The sequence below is a fragment of the Epithele typhae genome, assembly GCF_022376455.1.
Source record: "Epithele typhae strain CBS 203.58 chromosome Unknown BXZ73scaffold_35, whole genome shotgun sequence".
NCBI lineage: Eukaryota > Fungi > Basidiomycota > Agaricomycetes > Polyporales > Epitheliaceae > Epithele > Epithele typhae.
In genome coordinates, this window is record NW_025954226.1 from 132,535 (window position 1) to 157,934 (window position 25,400).

General features: G+C 59.2%; 12 protein-coding genes across 12 annotated transcripts; 6 read left to right on the forward strand and 6 right to left on the reverse strand.

The window, feature by feature from the left end:
• Nucleotides 1–2,301: 2,301 nt before the first annotated feature.
• On the forward strand, nt 2,302–2,628 carry BXZ73DRAFT_49373 (uncharacterized protein; the record flags this gene model as incomplete). The annotated part of the gene is made up of 1 exon (XM_048020240.1): nt 2,302–2,628. A coding segment is annotated over one exon (327 nt), but the record flags the coding sequence as incomplete, so codon positions are not given.
• Nucleotides 2,629–3,293: 665 nt separating this feature from the next.
• BXZ73DRAFT_102842 (uncharacterized protein) lies at nt 3,294–4,127 on the forward strand (the record flags this gene model as incomplete). The annotated part of the gene is made up of 6 exons (XM_048015379.1): nt 3,294–3,375; nt 3,437–3,460; nt 3,517–3,578; nt 3,641–3,868; nt 3,923–4,025; nt 4,084–4,127. 6 exons carry the CDS (start codon nt 3,294–3,296, stop codon nt 4,125–4,127), a joined length of 543 nt encoding a protein of 180 aa, XP_047876345.1.
• A 490-nt stretch (nt 4,128–4,617) lies between these two features.
• On the reverse strand, nt 4,618–4,908 carry BXZ73DRAFT_49287 (uncharacterized protein; the record flags this gene model as incomplete). The annotated part of the gene is made up of 1 exon (XM_048020221.1): nt 4,618–4,908. One exon carries the CDS (start codon nt 4,906–4,908, stop codon nt 4,618–4,620), a length of 291 nt encoding a protein of 96 aa, XP_047876346.1.
• Nucleotides 4,909–5,483: 575 nt separating this feature from the next.
• On the reverse strand, nt 5,484–7,209 carry BXZ73DRAFT_102844 (uncharacterized protein; the record flags this gene model as incomplete). The annotated part of the gene is made up of 5 exons (XM_048015380.1): nt 5,484–5,518; nt 5,573–5,858; nt 5,918–6,638; nt 6,697–6,838; nt 6,894–7,209. 5 exons carry the CDS (start codon nt 7,207–7,209, stop codon nt 5,484–5,486), a joined length of 1,500 nt encoding a protein of 499 aa, XP_047876347.1.
• A 261-nt stretch (nt 7,210–7,470) lies between these two features.
• Nucleotides 7,471–7,713, forward strand: BXZ73DRAFT_49211 (uncharacterized protein; the record flags this gene model as incomplete). Its single annotated transcript, XM_048020205.1, has 1 exon — nt 7,471–7,713. A coding segment is annotated over one exon (243 nt), but the record flags the coding sequence as incomplete, so codon positions are not given.
• Nucleotides 7,714–9,551: 1,838 nt separating this feature from the next.
• On the forward strand, nt 9,552–9,809 carry BXZ73DRAFT_19208 (uncharacterized protein; the record flags this gene model as incomplete). The annotated part of the gene is made up of 1 exon (XM_048017578.1): nt 9,552–9,809. A coding segment is annotated over one exon (258 nt), but the record flags the coding sequence as incomplete, so codon positions are not given.
• Nucleotides 9,810–10,128: 319 nt separating this feature from the next.
• On the reverse strand, nt 10,129–10,878 carry BXZ73DRAFT_102847 (class I glutamine amidotransferase-like protein; the record flags this gene model as incomplete). The annotated part of the gene is made up of 2 exons (XM_048015381.1): nt 10,129–10,808; nt 10,857–10,878. The coding sequence occupies 2 exons, from the start codon at nt 10,876–10,878 to the stop codon at nt 10,129–10,131; spliced, it is 702 nt and encodes a 233-aa protein (XP_047876350.1).
• Nucleotides 10,879–11,722: 844 nt separating this feature from the next.
• BXZ73DRAFT_49367 (uncharacterized protein) lies at nt 11,723–12,106 on the reverse strand (the record flags this gene model as incomplete). Its single annotated transcript, XM_048020239.1, has 1 exon — nt 11,723–12,106. A coding segment is annotated over one exon (384 nt), but the record flags the coding sequence as incomplete, so codon positions are not given.
• A 2,111-nt stretch (nt 12,107–14,217) lies between these two features.
• Nucleotides 14,218–15,049, forward strand: BXZ73DRAFT_102849 (uncharacterized protein; the record flags this gene model as incomplete). The annotated part of the gene is made up of 3 exons (XM_048015382.1): nt 14,218–14,706; nt 14,757–14,943; nt 15,003–15,049. 3 exons carry the CDS (start codon nt 14,218–14,220, stop codon nt 15,047–15,049), a joined length of 723 nt encoding a protein of 240 aa, XP_047876352.1.
• A 182-nt stretch (nt 15,050–15,231) lies between these two features.
• Nucleotides 15,232–16,498, reverse strand: BXZ73DRAFT_102850 (uncharacterized protein; the record flags this gene model as incomplete). Its single annotated transcript, XM_048015383.1, has 4 exons — nt 15,232–15,405; nt 15,826–16,054; nt 16,126–16,211; nt 16,463–16,498. The coding sequence occupies 4 exons, from the start codon at nt 16,496–16,498 to the stop codon at nt 15,232–15,234; spliced, it is 525 nt and encodes a 174-aa protein (XP_047876353.1).
• A 97-nt stretch (nt 16,499–16,595) lies between these two features.
• BXZ73DRAFT_49347 (ribonuclease H-like protein) lies at nt 16,596–18,644 on the reverse strand (the record flags this gene model as incomplete). The annotated part of the gene is made up of 7 exons (XM_048020233.1): nt 16,596–16,969; nt 17,026–17,277; nt 17,334–17,790; nt 17,852–18,060; nt 18,110–18,419; nt 18,473–18,538; nt 18,594–18,644. 7 exons carry the CDS (start codon nt 18,642–18,644, stop codon nt 16,596–16,598), a joined length of 1,719 nt encoding a protein of 572 aa, XP_047876354.1.
• An 870-nt stretch (nt 18,645–19,514) lies between these two features.
• On the forward strand, nt 19,515–21,514 carry BXZ73DRAFT_78690 (alpha-amylase; the record flags this gene model as incomplete). Its single annotated transcript, XM_048022917.1, has 9 exons — nt 19,515–19,604; nt 19,656–19,855; nt 19,916–20,397; nt 20,457–20,656; nt 20,711–20,771; nt 20,823–20,871; nt 20,928–21,128; nt 21,161–21,257; nt 21,320–21,514. The coding sequence occupies 9 exons, from the start codon at nt 19,515–19,517 to the stop codon at nt 21,512–21,514; spliced, it is 1,575 nt and encodes a 524-aa protein (XP_047876355.1).
• Nucleotides 21,515–25,400: the final 3,886 nt, after the last annotated feature.

Sequence of the window (25,400 nt, forward strand, 5' to 3'; positions counted from 1 at the left end):
AAAGGGAAGAGACGTGGATGGAAGCATGGAAACAGACGAGGGAGACAGGACGGCCGTGGGTGATGGGGAGAGGAAAGTATATGGAGGTTGCGCATCATGAGCCAATTGTGCGACCCGAGGGCGAGGCATTTCCGCCCCGCAAGCGGAGATGGCGGAGATTCTCAGCAACACCGATCGGGGCTGTTTGTATATAAGTCGGAGCTTGAAATGAGGTGGCGTTCACGAAATCCTCCGCCATTCTCCTGTTGCTTCCTCCTCCTCCGGCCCCCGTTCACCCCACGTAGCTCCTTCCAAATGCTCGTACTGGCAGATAAGCTCTTGTTCCTCCCCGTATGCGCTAGCCCTCCCCGCTTTGTAATTACCGTACGTACCGCCTACCATAGGGCTCCGCCCTCACGGGCGATAAATGGGATACAAACAATACAAACAAACAAGCTCTTGTGCCCGGCATGTTACTTGGCAGGCTTATCTTGAGCACCGACCACGAGGGAGACCACTGGTGCTACTCCGGGCCTCGTTACTTAGTGGGCTTCGGGTGCGGGCCTACCACCGCCTTGTTCCACAGTCATATCGCCGATAGCGCAATTTTAAACGTATTTCCTGCCCAGTATCGTTGTGTATTGGCAAAGAAAACTCGCTGGATTCGCCAACCATTCAACATCCGTGGGAGCGGTGGAACGCCGGGCCCGGGCGCGCACAACGTCTACAGGACACCTCAACGCACGAGAGCCTCCGGACTGCTCGATTTTGCCACGTCGCATAGAATGCGGATCCTTCTCCAGGCTCCCATGCCCGATGATGGGGGCACTCATCACCTGCACACACTGCTCCTGGGCACGTCTCCCGCGGGGTCGCTGAGGCCTGAGGAGGTAACCACGCCTGATTACAGCACCACCACTACCACATCCGACCAGCCGGGCCCTCTGTTTCAACTTTCAAGTTGCGACAACGAAGTAGCCGCACCGCATGAAGCGCTCAAAGCAGGACGCCAACCCGATTTGACCCCAGTGGTCGAAATGAGGGGATGAGTTGATGGCGTTGGTGAGTAACCAGACCGTGCGCAAGATTTTTCAGCGAGAACCGCACTGACTTGCCATAACCGTCCCCAATTCGCATAGTACGCGGCGGCACACGCCGTAAGTAGGGCCCGAATTCGTCTGTCAGTCGGCGCTTACAACGCGACGACCCGCGTCTGCTCGCGTGGTGTCCACGTGCAGAAGCCACGCGTAAGCATCGCCACCTTTCACGCCGTCCGCTCAGATCCATCCGCTGTGGGCAGATCATCTTGCTCTCATTCACCTCTCGACCCCTCCCCTCTCGACCCGTCCTCCAGACCCTTCCCGTCGCCGCCATGAGTCTCCGCTGTGCGCCAGGGCGTGCCACCCACCCATCTCTCTCCCCTCCCACCGCTTCCCCCGCGAAAATCCGACGTCCCCATCGTTTTTCCCGCCCAAATCGACATGCATCTCACCCAGCACCTCTTTGACGCATACACCAGCCTCTCCTTCCACTCTCCGGAAATTCTGAGCATAGAAGACAAGTGTAGCATCCACGATGCTACTTCTAAGCCTTCCCACGACATCGAGGAGCCATCCACGGTCGATCTGCAGCCCCGCTAGTGAGTAACTAGTCGGGTTGTTAGTGTTACATAAGCGATCAACACCGATCGTTAGTCTCGCGGCTTATCCGCCGTTGCACTCGACCTCGACCACCGCTCCCCCAGCGGACTTCCTCCCTCTCCACGTCGCGCCTTCCTCTGGTGCAAGCTACAACGAAGATGAACCACGTCTTTGGCTTGCTGCGCAACATCGGCTCCGATCGTCGTACTCGGCGTTGGACGGTGCGCTAGGTGACGACCAGCCCCCGGCCCTCCTCAAGGGCTCCAAGCATCTCTCACAAGGCATCGATTGCGGATCCACGCAGAGATTCAGTTCCTACGAAGAGCTCTCGTCGTTGCGCTACACGGACGCGCTCGCGGCGAGCGACGACTGGCCGTGCGGTACGCTCTACGAACCTTTCCCCCTCGACGACGTCGCATCGCCCGGCTCCCTTTATGACGCATTCTCCTCCTTTGCGTCGTCTCCTGCAAGTACCCAAGACTCTGCGGGAGATGCATATTCGGTGTCGTTCTACGGGTCGTCTCCGTCCCCTACCCTTGCCCACTCCCCATCGCCTCGTGCCCAACAGCCCAGCCACGAGGAGCCCACGACTCCCGCCACTCCTCCTGTGCGGCCCATCCGACGCCGCAATCCCGCCGTAGCACCACCTGCCGCATTCTCCGCGACCGCCACGACATCCAGGAACCCGTGGAAGTGCCCCCACTGCCCGTTCATCCAGCACTCGCGCCGCACCCCAGACTTGAAGCGGCATATTGCCACCCACGGTCAACCTGACGTCGTTTGGACGTGTCGCGGGGTACCGCTGCGCTACGCCGGCGACCCGAAGTACACGAGGATGGCGGTGCCGATGGAGGAGGTGCGGGCGGCGGCAGCGTGCGGGCGGGCGATGGTTGGGGGATGTATGAAGGAGTTCTCGCGCAAGGATGCGCTGACACGACACCTGAAGAACCGGCAATTATCGTGCGCAGGGAGGCAGGCGGCGGAGGAGTGGCATTGCGTGGAGAATTGAGTTCGTACGCAACTAAGTCTTGGTATGTCTTTGGATCGTCCTCGTGCACTTAGTACTCGACTCCCTTATCTAATCTTATCTTCCCTTCTGGCTTGTTCTCGCCTCACGGGCTCTAGCCCCAGCCTAGCACTCTCATGTCCGTCGCTGCAGCGGCGATGCCCTGTCCAAAGAGTCTGTAAGATGCTCTAGGACATTCCAAATCATGAAGACAGGTATGTCGTAATACGCACGCATGCCGTGCGTTGTCCGCGTCACGGGAGTGTGCAACTTAGGTACCAGGACGGATACGTCGCACGTAAAGACTTTGTGGAGGACGGCGAAGATGCGTCCCTTGGACGGAGGCGAATATCCCGGTCACGCGCTCCTGCTTCCAGGCAGCGCGAGCCGAGTTCTGTCTGTCCTTGATACGTATCCGTCGAGCACCACCAATACCGTGCAAGACCTGGGCACTCAGGGGTCAGTACGGCGACCCTTCTGCCTCGGATACGTGCCAAGCCCGCCTGGAAGACGATCATGTGGACGCGTTTTGGCGCACAGAGGGGGCCACGTACGACTCCGAGTATTCGTGCGGACCTTCCAATGTGCATAAAAGAGGGCTGAGACTCTGGTACCTCCATCGACTCACCCCGCCTCCCACTCGTCCACTACTTGCCCGTCAGCACACAATGCAAAGCTACTTGGGAACCGCTCTCGTCGGAGGAAGCCAGGGCACGTTGAACGACGGCCTGCTCTTCCTGAACGGCGCCGGTGAGTCGTTGGACTGACGCGATACGTTAACGGGTAGACCGCTGACCTTGCTCCCTGATAGGAAACCTGGTGTTGAATGACAGCGGTGAGCGCTCCCTGCGCATGGCCCATTCTAGTGTCGTTGACTCATCGAAAATACAGGGAAGAACACGCTCAATGCCTCCAACCCTGTCAAGAAGATCGACCTCGCCCACGGTTGGGTGGTACGTAGCCCGCCTTCAATGTGTTAGGAAGCGTGCTTACCGTTGGCTCCGGACGGTACCAGGTGGACGGGATTACCGTCACGTACAGACTCGCCAACGGCGGCACGTCCGTGGTGACGAACGGAACCGTCCTCAGCACCCCTGTCAGCTCCGTGACGCTCGGAGACACCGAAGTGTTGGTGGGCGTGTTTGGCCGCGCGGGGATGCACTCGTACTACAACCGCGAGCTGGTGACCAGCATCGGGTTCGTCATCTTCGACACCGCCAAGATCACGACGCGCACCGCGGGGGTAAGTGTCACGCCCGAGCACGCGCATCACTGAGGTACTGACGCTGAGCGACAGCCGTTCGGGAACGGGGACGGAAGCAACCAAGGAAAGGCGTTCTACACCCCCGACGTGCTCGCATTTGGCAGCTTCACGACCACGAACGGAACGAGCGCCGCGAGTGAGTACTCCCCTTATAGTACGACCAGGAGTAATTGCTTATCCTGATCGATTAACAGTGGGTCTTTCTGGACTCATGGTGTACAGGAAGCCGGTGTGCTAGACGCGGCACGGCGACGTTCCCTAAGTGCCACGAAGGGACTTGGAGTTAGGATGGAAATCAAGTCAGAGTTTCTTGATATGTTGTAGTGCTAGGAACCATCATCAGTATACACCGTAAAACGAAATGTACCGTGCCTCGGAATTTGAGCGTATCTCCAACACACCCGCGCGAGCAGCAGTGACGGTGAGCGGTGAGCAGTCTGCGATGGCGCCCATTGCCGTCAAACCGAAAAGTCGTCGGAGTAGAGACCACACGATTGGGTAGCTCGTGCCGCCACAGCCCGTCGCCGAGGTCAACCGTCAAGGCCCAAGGGCTCCCTCGCGACCCAGATGATCCAACGTGCTCTCGATGCGGAGAAGGTACGCCTCTGAATCCAATTCCCATCGCCCCTCGTACTTATACTTCATTAGGCGAAACAACCAAAAGCGGAAGAAGGGGCCGGCGCCCGACAAGGTACGTTGACCTCCACTCCATCTCCCTCACCACCATCTCATTTCCCGAAGCACTGCCCGCCCGACGTGCGCCGGTGGCGCAGCATCGCGTCGCGCCGGCTGAACGCCATCAAGCACCCTCCCACCCTCTTCTGCCCCTGGATAATATACACCGGCATCCCCTCAATGTTGATCCCACGCTTCCGCGCCTCCGCGGGTCGCAGCCCGTTACAGAACCACCGCGGCGGCGTCGAATCGCCCGTGTGGGTCTCCGCGTGTCGGCGCCGGTCTGGCGCGCGGGTGCTCGTGTAGTTGCAGTGCGGGCACTTGTTCGGGTCGACCTCGCCCATCGGGGCCGCCGCGGCGGGCAGCTCCGCGACGCGCTGCGTCGGAGAGCGCGCTGAGGGGTCTGCTGCGGGCCTTACGATCGGCGCCGATGATGGTGTGTACGAGAGCGGGGGGCTCGCCGTGTCTGGTGACAGGACCTGCGCGTTGCGCCGTGGGTAGACGATCACCTCGGTCTGGTAGCGCCAGTCGATAGGCGGGTACGGGTGCGTGAGCTGAGTGCGGGTCGTCACGGATGCGGGGGTGGTATAAGTGCGCTCCGACATGGTGCGAGAGTGGATGAATGGTGAACTTGTCGACTGGTGCGGAGGAGGAGAAAGACGTTGTTGTGGTGAGTGAGGAACGCGCGCTCTTTTATATATACTGGATAGCCTCTTTCGCTTTGTTCCTCCAGAGGCGAGACGAAGGCCGCAGCACAAGGCAAAAAAGGTAGAAAGTCGGAGTGGCGGGATATCCGCCACTCAAGCTACTATTACCCATGTTGGGAAGGGGTGGCGACGGAGTCGCCCCGCACTGAAGGCATCGACCTTGACGCTGCTCTGCCTTCTAGTCCCGCCACATCTTCCCGAGCGAGTTTAGTCTACAGCTGCACACGTGCTCCCGGCGGCATAGAATCTGCGTCACACAAATCAGCCCGCGCAGAACCACACCCAGAAGCGAAACACGTACAATAGTCCCATTGCCCGTTGTGTCGAAGGAGCCACTCCCAGTCCGCGCAGCCAAAGTCCTCCACCGTCCGGAACGTGACCTTGCGAGGCGGCCAGTGCTCCGTCCACTGTCGCGGCGGATACGCGTCGGGCCCGTCCGGGCCGGGGACGAGCCAGCGCAGATACGGCCCGAAGCCGTACAGCTCGAGCGCGGGCGGCGGGTCCTCGAGGAGCTGGAGCTTGTAGTCCATCCCGACCGGGTGCGGGTTGAAGATGTGCAGGTAGCCGAGGGAGGTTCTGGAGCGCACCTGCAGTGGCGAGCCCGGTGGGTGAGCCAACGGTTGCACGCGACGGGACGGAAACATACGAAAGAGAGGAATGCGTTCTCGATGAAGTAATCACGGACGACGGACCCGCCGATGCGGAACGCGTTGATGTCCATTGGCACGCACGAGCTGAGTTGCTCGATCGTCTCGGTTGTGATCTCGGCCTCGAACCCGAGCGCGAGCGCTTTGATGGAAGGGAGGGTGTGTAGTATGTCGAGTATCGGCTGGGATGGAGGGAGACCCGTCGAAGATCGATCTTCGACGTCCGCGGGACTGATGTCAAGACGCTTCAAGATGCGCCGTCCAGCAAGGAACTTGCTGAGGATCGGCGGTAGGGAGGCTTCTTCTGTAAAGTTGAATCTAAACGACTCGAGAAACGGTAACGTGTCCGGGACGAGGGCCTCAGAGAGCTCCGAGACGGTGGATGGCATGATCGCACGGGGTGTCGGGGTGAGATCGCACAGGCGCTCGCAGTGTCGAAGAATGAGAGCAAGCCCATCAAGAATGCCCGTATGTGTGAGCTCCAAGACAATGACGTCTATGAAGGCACGGGGAGGGAACATCATGACGAGATCACCAACCGCTGATAGGTGATGTAGAGTCGGAGCATTGGTGGATACCACTGAGGACACAGACTGCAGAGAAGACTCTTGGATCAGGTTGGTGTGGTAAAGGTCCCAAAGGTGATCGGGTTCAGGATGCAAGACAAGCGAGCGGAGGTTGGTGAAGGAGACCAAAGCGTCGTTTGAGACCACTTCGATTCTAAACGGGGTGGGTGATGAGCGAATAATCCTATCATGACATAATCAAAGGGGCGTACGGGAGACGTAGATGCTGTAGCGTGGCACCGGTGTCCTGTGCAAGAGAGCGTAATAGCGAGGAATGGTTGGGGGGTGGTGAACCAAACCAATCTACTGAGCAGAGCGAGGGTGCTAGTGCATGGATTGCTTGTCCAAGTTGTCCTGCAGAGTCGGCAGAGATAAGCATTGTGACCATCCGTACAGCTCACACACTTACGGAGCTCGAAAATGCAAAAGTTGTTGTCTTCCGGGTAGAAATGCACGCTTAGACTTCTGACGTGCCTCGCGAAGGACGGAGTAGTTGATATATGATACAAGAGTTCCCAGGTACGGTTGTTCATGTCGACAAGCTCCGAAAGGTCTTCGCTCGCTGGCGGCTGCCAGAGCCCGAAGTGGAGGGTGATATGGCGAAATAGAGATGCAACGACGATAGTGTAGTAGGGGCGGGATACGAGCAAGCATGTTTTCTTGTCTTCCAGTGGAAGGGCTTCGAGTGCAAGTCTCCAGATCTCCGGTGGCAAGTCCCTCTCCATGATGGTCGACGTCAGAGTTGATCTAGCGCCCGTCTTCCGGCCACGCGCTCGTTCGGCGCCGAGGTCCGGAGTCCTCCGAGCTGAGCGAGCTCGTACGTACTCGACAACAAGGCCGACACTCTTGCTCTACCACTGCAGTCGCCACCAAGGAGTGAGCATCCGAGCGGCGAAGACATAAGTCATTCTAAGGGTTGGTTTCTGGACTCTGACTGGTTGACATAAACTGACGGGGGCCCTGCATGGTGGCATAGAAGCTGCGTCATGACGACCGTCGACATCGACCTTCCCGGAGAGCTCACCGACATGGTCATTGAACACCTTCACAACGACGTCAACTCACTCAAGTTGTGCTCGCTCGTATGCCAGCAATGGCTTCCCGCTTGTCGACATCATCTTTTCGAAAGCGTGATCTGTTATCAGATCCAGCCTGACGGACGATCGTTGCAGGACCTTCTGTATTTTCTGTCCTCTCGAAACCGCATAGGCCCGTTCGTCAGGAATCTCGTCATTGAACCTGGTGGACACCCCAACGAGCTCGGCGAAGCAACTGTCTTCAATCTGCGACAACTTCTCGGTCATCTGCCTAATCTCCTTCATCTCTCTCTCTATCGTCTTCGCATCTCCGGAGACACAGAAGCGCTCCTCCCTCCGCCCGGATCGAAGTCGTGCATCTATCAAAACTTGAAGAGATTAACCATTATCACCTGCGGATCCATAGACGGCTCGTTCATTCCTTTTCTGTATCTCCTCCGTGTCTTTCGCTCTATTGAAGTTCTGTCCATCACGAGGCTCCTTGTTCGCTGGCAGAATTCCGTCAAGCTATCGTCTCTTTTCGCACTTGTAGCAACCTCTATTCAGATTCGAGAATTACACATCAAGTCATCTTACCACGTCTCGACCGGGTTCGAAGGCCTCTTCCTCCTCTATGTTCACTCGAATCCTCGTTGGAGGTTGCGCGCCCTGCGGGTCGCAGTCATCGACTTCCCCTATACCAGACCATTGGACGACGTCCTCCCGCTGTGCACGGAAACGCTCGAGGAGCTGTGCCTGGACGTCATGCGCTCGTACTGGAGCATGGACGCGCTCTCCCGATCTCCCAAATGTGAGCCCCATCTCGCTCCTCTCCGTTCTCACCTCGCACCAGCGCCCACTCACGCATTGCGTTCCCAACAGACAGCTGGTCGAGCACCCTCTGGAACCTCCCCCCGCTGCGCGCCTGCACCGCGCTCACCCTCCTCAAGGTCAAGCTCAGCACCGCTACCGACGACGAGCCCGACGATAGCACGCGCCGGCAGGCGGCGCGCTCGGCCCAGGCGTTCGACGCGAACGTCACGCTCGTGCGCTGCGCCCCGCCGAGCGTGCGCACCGTCGTGGTCAGGCTTGAGCACGTCGGCGCGGCGAGCGACGCGTTCTTCCCCACGCTGCGTGCGCTGCCGTGGGCTGAGCTCGACGATGCCCTCGCGGCGATCTCGGGACTCGAGCAGTGATGTGCGTTGCACGCCGCTCGGAGCTGTTGGCGCGCTCGGCGGAGTATGGGAGGACGTTGGAGGAGATGTTGCCGCGTATGAGAGGAGAAGGGAAACTGAGGATCATTGTAGGAGATTCGAAGAAGGCAGCGTGAGGTGCGTGTAAGCCATATTCTGGTGTACGCTGGCTATTCAATCTTTGCTCAACAGCAGGCCGCGATGAGCATGGGGCGATCGATGACGCCATATATATCCCTTCGCATCTTGTAACACTATGCTCTCTCGGCATCGGATTCATTTCCCGCTCTGTATGGACCGTCGAATCGCTTGAGTGGCGTGGTATCCTCAGGACCAAGCACGATATCCCGCCACTCGAGCTTCAAGTCCGCTTTGTCGCCATGTACGGTGGCCCCAGTCTCGCCTCTGGACGAGCAAAGCGAAAACAGCCACTGGGAATGTATAAATGGGTGCCCAGTTTTCTGAGACGACTCACCACCACAACATCCTCTTCCTCGCAGACACATACACCGCACTACTCGACTTCACTCATCCACCCTCATGTCGGAACGCACCTATACCGTCTCTGCCTCCGCCTCTACCTCCTCTCAGCCAGACGGGCTGACGGTCCGCACTCGGCGGCCCACGTACTGTCACCCCAGCCAGAGTTCACACCAGGCTGACGACGCGGGCCACCTCGCGGTAGCCGTCTACCCGCGGCGGAACCCACAGCTCCAGCTGGGGCGGCCCGCGCTCCCCTACGCGCCATACTCGGTGCCGATCGTGAGGCCCGCGGGGGTCCCCTCGGCGCACTCGCCGACGCAGCTCGTCGCGGCGCCACCCCCGGGGGCGCCCCCGGGCGAGATCGACCCGCACAAGTGCCCGCACTGCAACTACACGAGCCACCGCAAGCCAGACCTGCGCCGACACGTGGACACGCACACGGGCGGGTCGACGCCGATGCGGTGGATCTGCGGTGGGGTGCCGCTCGCGGAGGCGCGCAAGCGCGGGATCAACGTCGAGAGGATGCACGTGTATTTGCTCGATGGACAGGAGAGGGTGGGAGGGTGCTTGAAGGCGTTCAGCCGGCGCGACGCGATGCTGCGCCACTGGCGCACGACGGGCGGGCGGTGCATCCCGGGGGAGACGAGCTGAACAAGGACACGGGCATGGCGGGGTTGTGTGATGAGTAAAGAGGGAGATGGAGTAGAGGCCAGTGCTCAGAGTTACTTGTTCTCTATTTGCGAGTTTTCCGACTTTCCCGAGGTTGTCAATTGTAAAGCATTGTAATGGGAAAAAAACATCTGTACGTATCGAAGAAGTGACGGGGTTAACCTAAGTCGGGGACGTGCTGATGGTCCGGCGAAATGAGGCAATCTGGATCGTGCTGAGAAACCACCGTCTATACTTCAAGATAACTTCAACTACATTCATGCCTGTAGCACTGCTTACTCGCCTACCACACGTACGCAAACACATCGAAGTTCGGGTCGTTCCGCCACTCGTACTCCACCACGTTCGCAATCTCCCGCGCCAGCCCCTCGTCCCACACATGCGCAACCCACCCCAGCGCCATGTCCAGCCCCGCGCTCACCCCGCCCGACGTCACCACGTTCCCGTCGATCACCCACCGCGGCTTCTTGTCCCAGCCCACGCCCGGGTGCATCGTCGTGTTGTACTTCCACAGCAGCTTGTCGCACGTCGCCCGCCGCCCCTCCAGCACCCCCGCCTTTGCGAGCAGCTCCGCGCCGTTGCACACGCTGATCATGTACTTGAGCTTCGGGTACGTCGCGCGCACGTACTCGACCGCGGGCCCGAGCGTGTGCGACAGCGCGCCCAGGCCGCCCGGGACGAGGAGGACCTCGATGTCGTCGGGCGGCGCGGCGAGCGTGTGCGTGGGGACGACGGTCGCGCCCGCCGTCGGCCTCTTGGTTCCGGCGAGCTCGGGGGGAAGGGTGATGGGGAGGTCGTCGGGCACGAGGGTGCTGACGGGGTCGAGCGCGGGGGAGGTGGAGGAGGAGATCCAGTAGAGGGACATGGGCTTGCTGGAGGAGAGGGTCTGGATGACCTCGACGGGGCCGAAGACGTCGAGGGGCTCGAAGCCGGGAAAGATGAGGATGGCGAACTTGGTCGGGGCTGCGCGCGGGGTGAGCACGGGGTGAAGGGCTAGGGGCGGAGACGTACCTGCAGTAGTCTCCATGGCCATTGTATGTCTTGCTGTGAACGAGGGAGGTTGATGCTCTCGTCGCTGCCTCTGGGGCATCTTATATACTGCGTGGACCATCGGTTGGACGCCGATGAACGACGCCCTGATTTTTCACGGCGAATTGTCCACGACACGGCTCGGCTTGTATTTTGGAGCTCCATCAGCGTGTGTCCTGCCGAAATGCTTTGTACTTGCAGGATGAATCAGCAGAGTCCAGCGCGCAAACTGCGAACAACGCACCACGGAGTCCTCATAGGGCGTCTCTCTCAGGCGTTAATGCCGGACGATTTATGCCGCTATATGCTTAGTGAGCAGACCGCTAGAAGAATCGTTGCCGCGGGGACGCGTCCGACAGCGGCCATGAACGGCCGTGCGTACGGTGCCGCGATCCCGCTTCTAGTCGGAATGTAACACTCAGGGACAAGTAGAATCGCTTCAACGAGTTGCATGCACTGGACTACTACTTATATCAGCGAACTGGAACGCGGTGAGAATGGATCATGCACTCACTCCCCTTGCACACAGATTGCCAACGAGGCCTCCTACTGTGATGTGAAGGCGATATGTGGTTTTGTTGCGGGGCGTATGGTGCGTGCCGAGCATTTGCGCGCGCGTAACAGTACACTCACAGATGGCATGGGGTCAGAGCCGTCGTTGCAGTCAAAAGCAGCTCCAGCTGAAGCACGCGTTGAATCTGGTGTCATCAGGAATCCGAAAAATATAGGCAGAGATTGAAACGCATTCATTGTGTTTCTCGACGACGTGGGGAAGGAGAGAACAGACATGATGATAAAGGCGTACACGGGGAAACGAAGAACATGAAAACCAAAAACCCACACACCGTTCAACCATCGACCTGGTGCCAGTCCTCCACTGGGCTCCTCCCCGCGCAAAAGAGATGCGGGTTCCTCAGGTGCCGCGCAAACGCATCCTTGCGCGAGAACGTCCTCCCGCACCCGCCCACCATTTCCTTCCCGCGCTCCCTCGCCGCCCATACCTCCTCCATCGGCACTGGGGTCCGGGTGTACTTCGGATCGTTCACATGGCGCAGAGGGACCCCGCGACACGTCCAAAGCGTTTCGGGTTGTCCATGGGTGGCGACGTGCCGCTTGTAGTCCGGGGAGCGGCGCGAGTGCTGGATGAATGGGCAGTGCGGGCACTTCCATGGGTTCTTCGACGTCTCTCCGGACTCTGAGGAGGTGGAAGACCGTGCGGCTGGGCGGTTGCGGCGCCGGATGAGGACAGTGGACGGAGTGGCGGGGGATGCGGGCTCCTCGTGGTAGGCACGAGGCGGTGAGACGACATGGGTAGCCGCGGGCGACGGCGACGCCTCGGAGGATGACGATGGAAGGTCGTAGCCCGTCGAACCTTGGCTGCTTGCGGGGGATGAGGCGAAGGAGGAGCCGTCGTCGTACGGAGAGCCGGGAAATGCGACGTTGAAAGAGAACGGGTCGTAGAGCGCACCAGACAGATCGCCCAACGCCAACCCGTCTGAGTAGTTCAAGGAAGAGGGAACCTCGGCCTGGGAGCTCTTCCAAGATGCATCTTCGATGCCGTGTGCGGAGTGCGTTGGGCCTTCAACAAGGGCCGGGGGGATGTAGAGCAGAGGCTGGTCGCCCCCTAGCGCGCAGTCCAACGCCGAGTACGACGATCGGAACCGGTCTTCCACAGGGGTACAAATTGTAGACGCATATTTGATGTAGGTGGGCGACGGGCGACAGGAGATGGAGAAGGGGCGGGAGTCTGCCGGCGGAGCGGTGGTGGAGGTCGAGTGCAACGACGGATAAGCCGCAAGACTAACGATCGGTGTCAATCGATTATGTAACACTAACAACCCGACTAGTTACTCACTAGCGGGGCTGCAGATCGACCGTGGATGGCTCTTCGATGCTGCGGGAAGCTTTAGAAGTATCACCGTGGATGCTACACTCGTCTTCTATGCTCAGAATGTCCGGAGAGTGGAAGGGGAGGTTGGTGTGTGCGTCAAAGAGGTGCTGGGTGGGATCCATGTTGATTTCCGCGGGAAAAACGCTGGGGATGTCGGATTTTCGCGGGGGAAGCGGTGGGAGGGGAGAGAGGTGGGTGGGTGGCACATCCTGGCGCACAGCGGAGACTCATGGCGGCGACGGGAAGGGCGTGGTCGAGGGGTCGAGAGGGGAGGGCGAGAGGTGCGCATGAGAGCAAGATGATCTGCCCACGGCGGTTGGATCTGAGCGTACGGCGTGAAGGGTGGCGGTGCCTGCGCGTGGTCACTGCACGTGTTCGCCACGCGAGCGGCCTGCTGGCGACTGAGGACCGGCGACGACGCACCTTCGTCGTCGACCGTGCTTCGCTACTACTGCGCGGTACTCTTGGGTCTTATAAGGTGCGCTACGTATGATTTTTGAACTGTCTCGGTGTGCTTGCATCCAGTTGTTGCCCAGTGTGAGCACGCGCCGGCTGACAATTTGCACTACCTTACCGTCGAATGTGCCAAGAGTCAAGACGCGACCACGGGATGACACTCCTCGATCTCCACCACGGATACTGGAGCATTTTTGGCTGGCGCGTTTCGAGGGCATGGCGCTTGCGCCGTTGAACGCGACATTCGCTCAGCGTCGCCGGAAGACGGACTCTCATGTCAGATTGGAAGCGTGCAACGAGCATGAGCGCGCGGTGTGCACGGTCCTCGAATACGCCTACCATAGGGCCCTGCCCTCGAGGGCGTTAAACGAGGACGACAAACAAAAGCTCATCGAAGAGGCTGACGAGTAGGAAGTCGGAGCGAAGTCCATGGATCCAGGTTGGTGTGCCGCTTCTAATCGTAATGTGGCTGCCGCTGGCGCGCCTTTTCTGTTGCAATGGCGATCTAGTACGTCATGCCAAAGACTCGGTACGTCGTCTCCATTGTTGGTGGGCGCAAGGTCGAGCATTTGCTCGCGAACATCCCCTCGCTTCACGGCCATCAAAGAGCCATCGCGAGGATCGAGAAGGCGGTTCCGTTTGAAGTTCCCATTGCTGCATCTGTGGTTTTGTGCCGAAGATAAGCAGATATAGCGCAGTTAATGCGTCTACTGGTCGTCCGTGTGATACCAATGTCGCCTTCTTCTCGCCTGTGGATCGTGGGAGTAGACGTCACGAGATAAGCCAAAAGTCTCGCTGCCACGCTACCTCTTGATCCCGTCCCACCACCATCTCAGAGAGCCCGCAGTGATCACGTACGTCGCATCACTTTCAACGTCTCCCTTTTCGCTAACAGGAAAAGAACAGTCATTCCCATTCGCTGTGCACGACTTGGTCCGTCAGTTCCGACTCGTGGCCAATGAGGACGTCTTTCTGACTGTCACGCAGACAATCTCCATGGAGTCACTTCCCCCGGAGGTACTTGGCGCCATCTTCGCTCTCGCTTGCACCGACGGCGGCTTCACAGGCTGCTCCCTTGCCCTTGTCTCGACGCGCGTCCGAGATGTTGTGCGCTCCAACCGGTTCCACTCTGTCCAGCTCAACGTAGCCACGGATCGCGACCGCCTCCAAGCATTTCTAGCTTGCTTCAAGGCGGAGATGGAGCGCACCTCTCAGTCTCAACCACGCGTACGCCATCTCTTCCTCACGTCCGGCCGACGTAGTGAGGGATTCCATGGGAGCTTCGGCGCACAGCCGTCGACAATCGAGCGCGAGCGCGCCGAGGAGCAAGCCTTCCGCGCCCAGGTGCTCGAGCTCTTCGCGCTCATCGCCAAGGACCTCTATACCCTCACCTGTGCCAGGATCGCGGGCCATTGGTGGTACCGTCTTTCGCTTCCGTGCGAGATCGGGACGATCGAGTTCCCGCTCTTGCGAGAGCTCACCTGCGTCGGTGTCTCAGACCATCTCTACTTCGCTCCTCTGATGGCGCTGGCGAGGACGTTGACGTTTCTTTGTGCCCCCCGCTTCCACGGCTGCGCAGGGTGCGTGTCGCGGGCGACGTCAGCTCTCAAAACCTCCTCGCGTGGGCGACGCGCGCCCCTGGCCTCACGCACGTCTGGTTGGACTGCATTCCGTCCGGGCCGCGCGGTATAGAGGTCGTCGAAACCGCGAGGACGATTACGAGTAGGTTCATACGTTCCCTCCACACGCTCTCTGTCCGCTCACGCTGTCATTACCCACAGCGGCCGGTCACGGTTCAGGCGCGAAGAACACACCCGCGCTGACCTAGCCCAAGATGCTCTTACTGCAGGTGTGCCCCCCGAGCACCCGGGGGATGAGATATGGAACGGACGCGCACGTGCTCATATACCAAAGCCTCACCTCGGAGCTCTGGAACGTGAGGAATAACGCGACGGGCCCGGCAGGATGCCGGATTGGGCTCCCGTCGCCGCGGGTGGATGAATGGGACGGTCACATCCACCCGGAGGACGAGCCGCTGAGGCACTGGCTGGAGCTGATCGAAGGGGGCGTGGGGTGTTGGGCAGTGAAGCAGTCGTGGATGAAGGAAGAGCTGACATCGGACGATGAGGTGGATATGAGGGGGTCGGAGAGTGGGTCGGAGGATGGATTAGATCTTGAGACGGACTCGGAAGAGAGCGAGGATAGCGGGGTTTGAGGTTAGAAAGTGGAGTTAGCTTGACGACATCATTGACTGTGTCGGGGTACGAAGTAGGCGCTCGTTTGCGAACATGACACGCCTCAAGAAGCTCCCCTGGGACTGCGGCAGGGTCTCTACGTTTTTGTCCCATGAGCAAGGAATCTCATGTTGCTTTCGCCTTCAGCAGGCTCGGAATGTGGTTCGCTCACAATGTTTCACAAAATCTGTCTGTGACTGCCATGCTTACCGTATGAACCGCCGTATTCCATCGGAAGGGAATGACAGACGGCGACCCGAGAGCGTGGCCCAGCACGAATACGAGCACATCCATATCCACGCGGGGTCACAGGCCCCAGCTCTCCACAATCCCCCCCCCCGTGCACACCGACACCGACCAGAGCGCTCACTGAGGATATCCAGCCTGCTCTCCGTTCCATGACCGCCGCCGCCACCGCCTTCACCGTCTTCGGCGCGCTCAAGTCGAGGTGGAACCACTCCACCTTGACCTCCGTCAGGCCCGTCTCCGCGTGCAGTCGCACGATGGCGGCCTTCGCGCGCGCCTCGCTCCGCGCGCCGATGTACACCCTCGCCCCGCCCCGCGCCAGGTGCCCTACCGACCCGTACCCGATCCTGTAGCTGTGTGTGGAGGAGGAGATGAGTCGGCGCGTGCGTGCGGTGCGTGGGTGGGAGAGCGGGGCGCGACGCACTTGCCCCCAGTGACGATCGCGACCTTGCCAGTCCAGTCCGGGAGGTCCGTCGCGGGGTCGAACTTTTTCGAGTCGAACAGCCACATCTCGCAAGCGTGTGAAGAGAGCGCAAGTGGCCAGGCGAGAGAAGAGGGAGGTAAAATGCGGTCGCGAGGTTCATCCCGGTTTATGCGCGCTCGTGTGGGAGTCGCTGCGAGTGATGGACCGCACTTCGACACTGATGTCTCGGCTTCGTCTCCGGTTTGCTCACCGCGCTTGGATCTCGACACCCCAGGGAGGCTTGCTGCCTTGCATCAACCCAACTGGTATTGCAGATACAAAAGTAATCGCTACGTACGTGGTAGATCATCGGTCCGCAGGGTGTCATGGGCATCGCGTCAGGCCACGAAACGAACGTCGCCCCGTTTCACAGCAGCGGCGGCGGCGGCGGCGGCGACAATGCACAGCTTCGAGCCCAGCACCGCGCGACCTCAGCCCTTCACGCCCAAGAACAGCAGCCCCCTCCGCGCCTTCTCGACCTCCTCCTCTAGCGCGCGCGCGTCCGCGCTCGTCCACCGCACGCTCTCCGCGCCCGCCTCGTCGACGTCCTTGCCCGTCTTTAGCGCGCCCTCGAATGCGCCCTTGCGCGCGTTGAGCGCCGCCATGCGCCGCGGGTCCGCGTGGCCCGTGAAGAGCACGAGCGCTGCGCGCGCAGGGAGCGCGGCGTACAGCTCGCGCAGCTGCGCGTCGAGCGTCGCGAGCGTCGGCGCGAGCACGGCGGGGTCCGGCGTGTGGTCGGGGTCAGAGGCAGCAAAGGCGGAGGCTGCGTCGAGGACGGGGTCTCCGGAGGGTTTGGGTGTGATCCCTGACGCAGGGGTTAGGCCTTCACGACACTCGAGAGTGAGGGGGAATCGGACGTACATCCGCGCGCGTCTGCGAGCGCGGTCATCCGCCCGAAGAGAAAGTGATGCGTGTCCAGGTTCGCGATGAGGCCCTCGATGACCTCCTTGTCCGTCGTGCACGCGACGCACGTCGTCGCCTTCTGCCCGTGCCACGCGGCTGGGTTTCCGTGATCGACGACCGCGCTCCTGACGGGCATCTTGTGCAGCTTCGAACGGGACATGCGCTCGAAGATCGACTCCGTGTCCACCCTGAATTCACCGTAGCCCGGGCCTGTCGTCGCTTGAGGGACCGATTTCGCAATGCAACGGAAAGGGAAGAAGACGTACCGTGAGCGACCTTCTTTTTCAGCAGGTCCATGCACGCCCGGGCGTCCTCCTCTGGGTCGTGTCCCCCCTCGCCGCGGTTCTGGATCTCGCGCCCGCACCACTTCTTCGTCAACCACGCAAGTCCAGGCTTGAGCGGTCGTCCTCGAGGATGGTGGAAAGCCAGCGCTGTATCGATGCACCTCGGGTGGCATATTTTGAGGGCGCCGAGGTCGGACTCGAGCGAATGCCCGAGGAGGACGGGAGTAGGACGAGCTGAGAGGAGCTTGACGACGTGCGCTTGCACGGCTTCGAACGGGTTGGTGGCCCTTTCCAGCGCTGCAGCGGTGATGCCGGACCAGCGAGTCAGATAGTCCGTCACGGGGAGTGAGGGCTTGACCAGGGTGTCGTAGACGACGATGCCGGAGGTATAGTCGATAAGACATACACGTGCAAGCTGCTTGCCTGCGTCTGTGAGACACTGCAGGGCAGTGGGTATAGGTAAGGAACATGAGGCTGCGGCACCAGAAGGCGAGGCATACCATCTCGCAGTCCATCGCGTATATTCGTGGCAGCGGGGACATGGGCGGGGCGAGCAGCGTCGCATCTCCTTCCTTGACCTCCGTCTCGACCCATCCCGCTGGCTTCTCGAACACGTCGGCGAGGTAAGATGGCACGGGGTACCCGTTCTCGATCATTTGCTCCAGCGTGAGCAGGTAGTGCATAGGGTTTTTCTCTTGCGCACGTTCTGCTGTAGGAAGTCTAAAATAACCTGCAACATAACCGGAAAAGGGACTCACATGCAAGCCTCTCGGTCAACCTGCGCTTCTTTTCATCTCCAGTAACTGGTCCTTGGAAGAAGGTGTTGAGCACCGAGTGCATGCGCGTTTGCTCGCCCGGAGCGCGTGTTGGGCAGGTATAGGTGAAAGTGGAGTTGATGAAGGGAACGCCCGACGTGTCCGTCCCAGAGGCGTCAGGAGATGGAAGAGGAACTTGGATGGGGACGTTTGGGTTGGATGTGGCAGACGTGGGGAGCGGAGGGAGGCAGAGAAGATCCGGTGTAAGTCCTGGAACGAGGAGCGCGACAACCTTCTTGACGTTATGACAGTTCTGTCTCGAACTTGAGATGTGTGTGGCTGGATATCAGTATATACGTGACACACCTCGACTCTGACCCAACTCGGTGGTGGCGCATCTGCCGCGAGATGAAGGACGAGGTCTCGTACATCCTGTGCGCGTGTTATGCCCCTTGCAGAGTGAATATGTGCGCATAAATGCACTCACGTTTATCCCAACTGCCTCTCGCCGCCTCAAGATCTCGCCTTTTGCGTACATGAACTTGGGAGGGTTTGCCTGCATGGCGAGCGAGGTCGCGGTGGCGGTCAGAAGCGAACACGCAGCACAAGCGAGAGCGAGGGCGTACATCAGACCTGAGCTCTTGCTTCTTCAGCTTCTTGGACTTGCGCCGCTCCACCCTTTGCCACCCATCGCTGTTCTCCTGCGCATCGGTGGTGTCTGCGCCTTCGTCGGGAATCTTCCGCTTCTTGCTCCCGCTCACAGGGGGTCAGGGGAAATGACTGGGGAAGGGGGCTTCATTTTTTCTCAGCGATAAACGCGCATGCAGTGATAATAAGAGCTCGCGACGTGGAGGAAGGAAGGCGCGATAAGGAGAGAGGAAGAAAGTGCTGCACAGAGCTTGCACGCCCGCCCCGGCCCAGTGCCTCCCAGGCTCCTGCAGCTGCGAAATTATTTGGGCGTCTATCACATACAAGCGCCCTTGAGCGATCGAGATCCAGGCTTGGCACGCGCGTCGCGCTCCTCTCGACGTCCTGTGTTTCAGCTTTCTCCATCTTTCCTATGCTAGGCCAACTCGACCGGGTCCTTCTCGACACATGGATTGTATATCCAGAGCGCGACGCGTAACGGGGCCGCCATCGTGTCAAACCTGCTTTTTAAATGAATGGCTGGAGCGGAGAGGCACCGCCTGTCTCTCCACCGTCGCGTGGCGGACGCCTCCCAACTCATTACCCATCCGCCCATACACGCCTCGCCCCAGCTCTCGCCCTCTCTTCCACCACCCGGCCGTCTCTCCCCGTCGACGCGCCTTCCGTCTTTCCCACTCTCCCTTCAGCCGTCACTGCACGAGCCTCTTCTCTCTTTCCAACCCCCACCAACTAAAGTTCTTTTGTACGCTCACGACTCATCATGTTGCCCACGCTCCTCGTGCCTGCCCTCCTCGCCTCGAGCGCGTTCGCAGCCACCGCAGAGCAATGGCAGAACAGGACCATCTACCAGGTGCGTACGGCGCGCATATACCCACCCGTATCCTGCTTACAATCTGTACAGCTTGTTACGGATCGCTTTGCCGTCGAGGGTGACTCCGGTCCTTCCTGCGATACCTCGAAGAAGACCTACTGCGGAGGCACCTGGAAAGGCATCATCTCCAAGCTGGACTACATCCAGGGTATGGGCTTTGACGCCGTTTGGATCTCTCCCGTCACCAAGAACGTGGAGGGAGAAACATCGCAGGGCTACGCATACCACGGGTGAGTAGCGCTTCTCCCTGTCTTGCGATTCCCGCGTGTACCGACCGCACCCATGTGCAGATACTGGCCCACCTCCCTCTACGACCTGAACTCCAACTATGGCTCCGCCGACGACCTCAAGTCCTTGTCCTCCGCTCTCCACGAGCGCGGCATGTACCTCATGCTCGACGTTGTCGTCAACCATATGGTCGCGACCACGAACCCCCCGGACTTCTCCAAGTTCGCCCCCTTCGCCTCCCAGTCGCAGTTCCACCCCGAGTGCTGGATCTCGAACTATGCCAACCAGACGGACGTCGAGCAGTGCTGGCTCGGCGACTCCGGGCTCCCACTTGCGGACCTGAACACAGAGGACGACTCGATCGTGAGCACGATGAACGATTGGGTCAAGGGGCTCGTGGGGAACTACAGCGCCGACGGCATTCGCATCGACACCGTCAAGCACGTGCGCAAGGACTTCTGGCCGAACTTCGCGAGTTCCGCCGGGGTCTTCGCGATGGGCGAGGTGTTGTCTAACGAGACCGATTACGTATCCCCCTACACCCGTGCGTCGCCTTTGTGGTGCATATATGCATGCTTTATTGACGCCCCTCGTCCCTGACAGAGGTCCTTGATGGCGTGCTCGACTATCCCATGTGGTTCCCCCTCGTTGCAGCGTTCCAGACCTCCTTCGGCAACCTGTCTCTTCTCGCCCAGACGTTCACAACGTCCCAGTCTTCGTACAAGAACGCTCAGTTCCACTCGGGTTCCTTCCTCGAGAACCAGGACCAACCCCGCTTCCAGTCGCTCGCTACGGATCAGTCGGTGTGTATCTGCGAGATAAATGCGCGCGTATATGGACTGACGGGCAATGTGCAGCTCGTCAAGAACGCGATGGCTTGGCCCTTCATCCAGGACGGTATCCCCATCCTCTACTACGGTTCGTTCACGTGCTCCTCGAAACGCACTCTTCTTTCTCACCTCTCACCAGGCCAGGAGCAATCTTACGCGGGTGGCTCTGACCCCTCGAACCGTGAGGCGTACGTGTCCTTCATACATAGTGTCCTTCCGTCATGCGTACTCACATCCCTGATAGCCTTTGGCTCTCGAGCTACTTCACCGACAAGCCGCTCGTCACGCACGTCAAGGCGCTGAACGGCGCTCGCAAGGCCGCCATTGCAGCGAACGGCAACTTCCTCTCGACCAAGACCCAGATTCTGTCCTCGACCACGGACTCGATGGCCGTCTCGAAGGCGCCCCTCCTTTCGTGTTCACCAACAAGGGCAACAGCTCCTCCGTGAGCTGGTCGGTCCCCAACGCGGGTTACAGTGCAAACGAGGTCCTCGTCGACGTGCTCAGTTGCAACACCGTCACCGCCGACAGCAAGGGCGCTATATCCGCGAGCAACTCCAACGGCGAGCCCATGGTACGGCTCATCCGACTGATGTCGAGCATGGAAGGATCCAGCTGATGCCCTCCTCTTTCCAGGTGTTCGTCCCCGCCTCCGCGCTCACGAAGGGCGGCGCCCTCTGCGGCAGCGTTGCCACGGGCAGCACGACCTCGACTCAAGGTGGCAAAACCTCTGGGGCACGCCCCACCGCGGGGTCGGATGGCGCCTTCGCGTGGGCCGTTATCGCCGCGCTGTTCGTCATCGCAAGCGGCTCGAGCTTGGTTGTCGGCTGAGCCCTGCGCTCTGCTCCTTCTCTCCGTATCACATCTCGGACGGACTTGGGAATCGGACTCACATAATTACATTAACTTACACCGCCTAAAGCAGCGCATTGCATCGCGCCCCCGTTCCCTCGTCGCATACTATCGCTATTCACATTCGTTCACGACACGGACTCGCTTTGTATTAGTGCATCTGAAGGACTATTAAGTTGGCGCTTGCGCGGACCCTCCACCTGCTTCCCTCTGTCATGTGCTCCACACGGATGCAGCACATGCGATTTGTGGACTCTCGCACCCTGTACTCGCCCGTCACGCTGAGCGTAGTTAGACATAGAGAGAGACAAATAGAATATAGGTTTGTAGCAAATCTGGCTGCTCCGCACCATAGATGCTTTGAAAGGCAGCCGCGACGCGGTCATACCTTTACTACAGTCTGCCTCCTTACTCTGCCCCTTAGTCAGCCCTCCATTGATCCACGACTGCTTCTGCTTCACTGGTAATTAAACCGAAGGTCATCGTCGGGGCAGCGTAACAATATTTGCGCGCGGCGGCCGCTTCAGGCATGCCATGTTCGCGAACGAGCGCCTACTTTGTGCCTGGCATACAGTCGATGATGTCATCAAGCCGCTCCGCTATACAGTATATCCTCGCTCACACATCGCGCAGAGCTTGGGTCTTTGCTACACAAAAGCGCGGTCCGCCCGACTTCGTCCTTTGCTTCTTCCTGGGCGGCGCCCCGTTCCTTGGACCCGTCTTTGGTTCAAGACTGGTGTTCAAGGCGAGCTGGAGGCGAGCGCAAGCGGAAGAAGGGCGCACAGTTAGCACCCTCTGCGGATGCTGGTGGAAACTCAGGTGTCTGTGAGTCTGCCGCAGTCACTGTCAGCGTAAAGCGCGAACGCGCGGTGTCCCCTATCCTTCCCTCCTCCCGCAGTCTCGTCTCCCTACTTGCGTGTGTCCGTGGGGCTTCGTACCGCGCCCTGGGTTTCTGTGCAGCGGCAGAGGGCTTCGTATCGCGCCCTCGGCCGTCTCGCTCGTCTCGTCTCATCTTGTCTCCCAACTTGCGCATGTCCTTGGGGCTTCGTATCGCGCCCCGAGGTCTTGTACAGCTGCAGAGGGCTTCGTATCGTGCCCTCGGCGGCCTCGCCTCGCCCCGTCTCCTTGATTGTGCGCCCCCTTTTTTTTGGGCCAATTTCTCGTGTAGTAGCTTCCGTGGGCTTCGCTTCGCGCCCCGACACTTATCTCCACGCTGTATGCGCTGCACCTCTCAGTCCATATCCTGTGTGGGGCGCCGCCGCCGCGAATGGCGCGGCCTGCGCGATTGCGCGGCCTGCTATGGGCCCCTGCCCTCTTCATTCTGGGGTGTGCAGACGCTGACGGGCCTGTCAGGGTCTCTCCTCCTACTTCGCTCCTCTCTTGAGGAGGTGACAAAGGCGAACGCGTGCCTCGCGCTGGCGACGACGCTCAGGGACCTTCCACCGCTCATCGTGCGCTCCCTATACTATGCCCACATTGACCATCACCTCATTGCAGGCGCTGCGCTTGACCCGGTTGCGCGGCCCAGTGACCTCGCGGAGCTCAATGCAGTCCTCCACACGTTCCTGTGCAGGACCCTCGGACTGTCCAACGTATCCCCGCTGGTGCCCCTGTTCGTGTCGACCGGAATCTTAATCGCGGCGCGTTTCCTCCGGTCAGTGGCGCTGGGCCCCGCAGTACTGCCCAAGTTGGCGTTGGACACCGCACGCGAGCTCGCGATTGCACCTGTACCTCACATCAATCAGGCCGGCTTAGCCCGTGGCACCGGGGGGGGTGGCCCGGGTCAAGTAGACCTGAAACCGTGCTCCCCCGCACGTTTGAATAATTCGTCCAATAAACCCGAGCTGTTTCCCAACAGGGAAGTGCTCGAACGCCCTCCCTCCCAAGTCCCCCAGCCCATCACGTGTCCCCATCCTCCAGATCTCCCATCAGTCTGCGTTATCTCTCCCGCCCCCGCCCGCGTTATCTCCCGCGCCCACGCCCACGTTATCTCCCGCGCCGGCGCCGGCGCCGCGCGCCTCCCTGCCCCGCCACCCGTGCTCGCTGTGCCCGACAGTGAGCTCGCTGTCCCTGCACCCTGCCTCCCCCTCCTCTCCGTTTCCCTCCGTGCTTTTTGTAATCTACTTGTATTGAAAATGCGCACCTATTGGTACACAATTCAATGGCCACACCTTCCTGGGTGTGCCTGCACTGAGCCCTCAAACCTCCCAAAATGCGTGCAATACAGGAACATATACAAGCACTCAACTGATCGGCTAAGTCCTGCATCAGATAGTTGTAGATGATGGCTGCTCTATGATAAAATCGCAGGTGGATAGCTAGAGGGGTGCAGGTATGATGTCATATGTTATTTCAGAATGACATACCCCACAGTGATATGGTATATGTATATATCGTCTTATGTACACCCAGAATCGTACCTAGAGGTCATTCAGAGCGCGTTGCAAAAAGAAGCAAATGAATAAACGATGTCGTGGTGAGGATATGACATATGCTCAGAAGGGGGAGTTGGCTCGAAAATGTGGCCTTCATATGTTGTTGTGCAGACGTTCTATCACTTTACATCTTCTTGCATTACGTTTACATGTATATGGAGAGCTCAGATCGTCTTTTGGTGCTTATCGGTGAAGGATTGAAAACAGGAAATGGTATGTCATTATTCCATGACATAGAGTATAGCGAGATAGCATGTGCTCCGATTATTATTCTGAAAGGCGGAATAGAACGGGGTGTTCTTCTGCTCAACGATGCAGAAGAAATCTTGAAGAATGGTTGAGCGGCGGTTGAGATACGCCATATGGGTCTAGAACGGCAGGTTGCACAAAGAACGCCCTTGAACCACCTTCACCGCTTTGCACACTTCAAGCTCATATGGCGTATCTCAACCGCCGCTCAACCATTCTTCAAGATTTCTTCTGCATCGTTGAGCAGAAGAACACCCCGTTCTATTCCGCCTTTCAGAATAATAATCGGAGCACATGCTATCTCGCTATACTCTATGTCATGGAATAATGACATACCATTTCCTGTTTTCAATCCTTCACCGATAAGCACCAAAAGACGATCTGAGCTCTCCATATACATGTAAACGTAATGCAAGAAGATGTAAAGTGATAGAACGTCTGCACAACAACATATGAAGGCCACATTTTCGAGCCAACTCCCCCTTCTGAGCATATGTCATATCCTCACCACGACATCGTTTATTCATTTGCTTCTTTTTGCAACGCGCTCTGAATGACCTCTAGGTACGATTCTGGGTGTACATAAGACGATATATACATATACCATATCACTGTGGGGTATGTCATTCTGAAATAACATATGACATCATACCTGCACCCCTCTAGCTATCCACCTGCGATTTTATCATAGAGCAGCCATCATCTACAACTATCTGATGCAGGACTTAGCCGATCAGTTGAGTGCTTGTATATGTTCCTGTATTGCACGCATTTTGGGAGGTTTGAGGGCTCAGTGCAGGCACACCCAGGAAGGTGTGGCCATTGAATTGTGTACCAATAGGTGCGCATTTTCAATACAAGTAGATTACAAAAAGCACGGAGGGAAACGGAGAGGAGGGGGAGGCAGGGTGCAGGGACAGCGAGCTCACTGTCGGGCACAGCGAGCACGGGTGGCGGGGCAGGGAGGCGCGCGGCGCCGGCGCCGGCGCGGGAGATAACGTGGGCGTGGGCGCGGGAGATAACGCGGGCGGGGGCGGGAGAGATAACGCAGACTGATGGGAGATCTGGAGGATGGGGACACGTGATGGGCTGGGGGACTTGGGAGGGAGGGCGTTCGAGCACTTCCCTGTTGGGAAACAGCTCGGGTTTATTGGACGAATTATTCAAACGTGCGGGGGAGC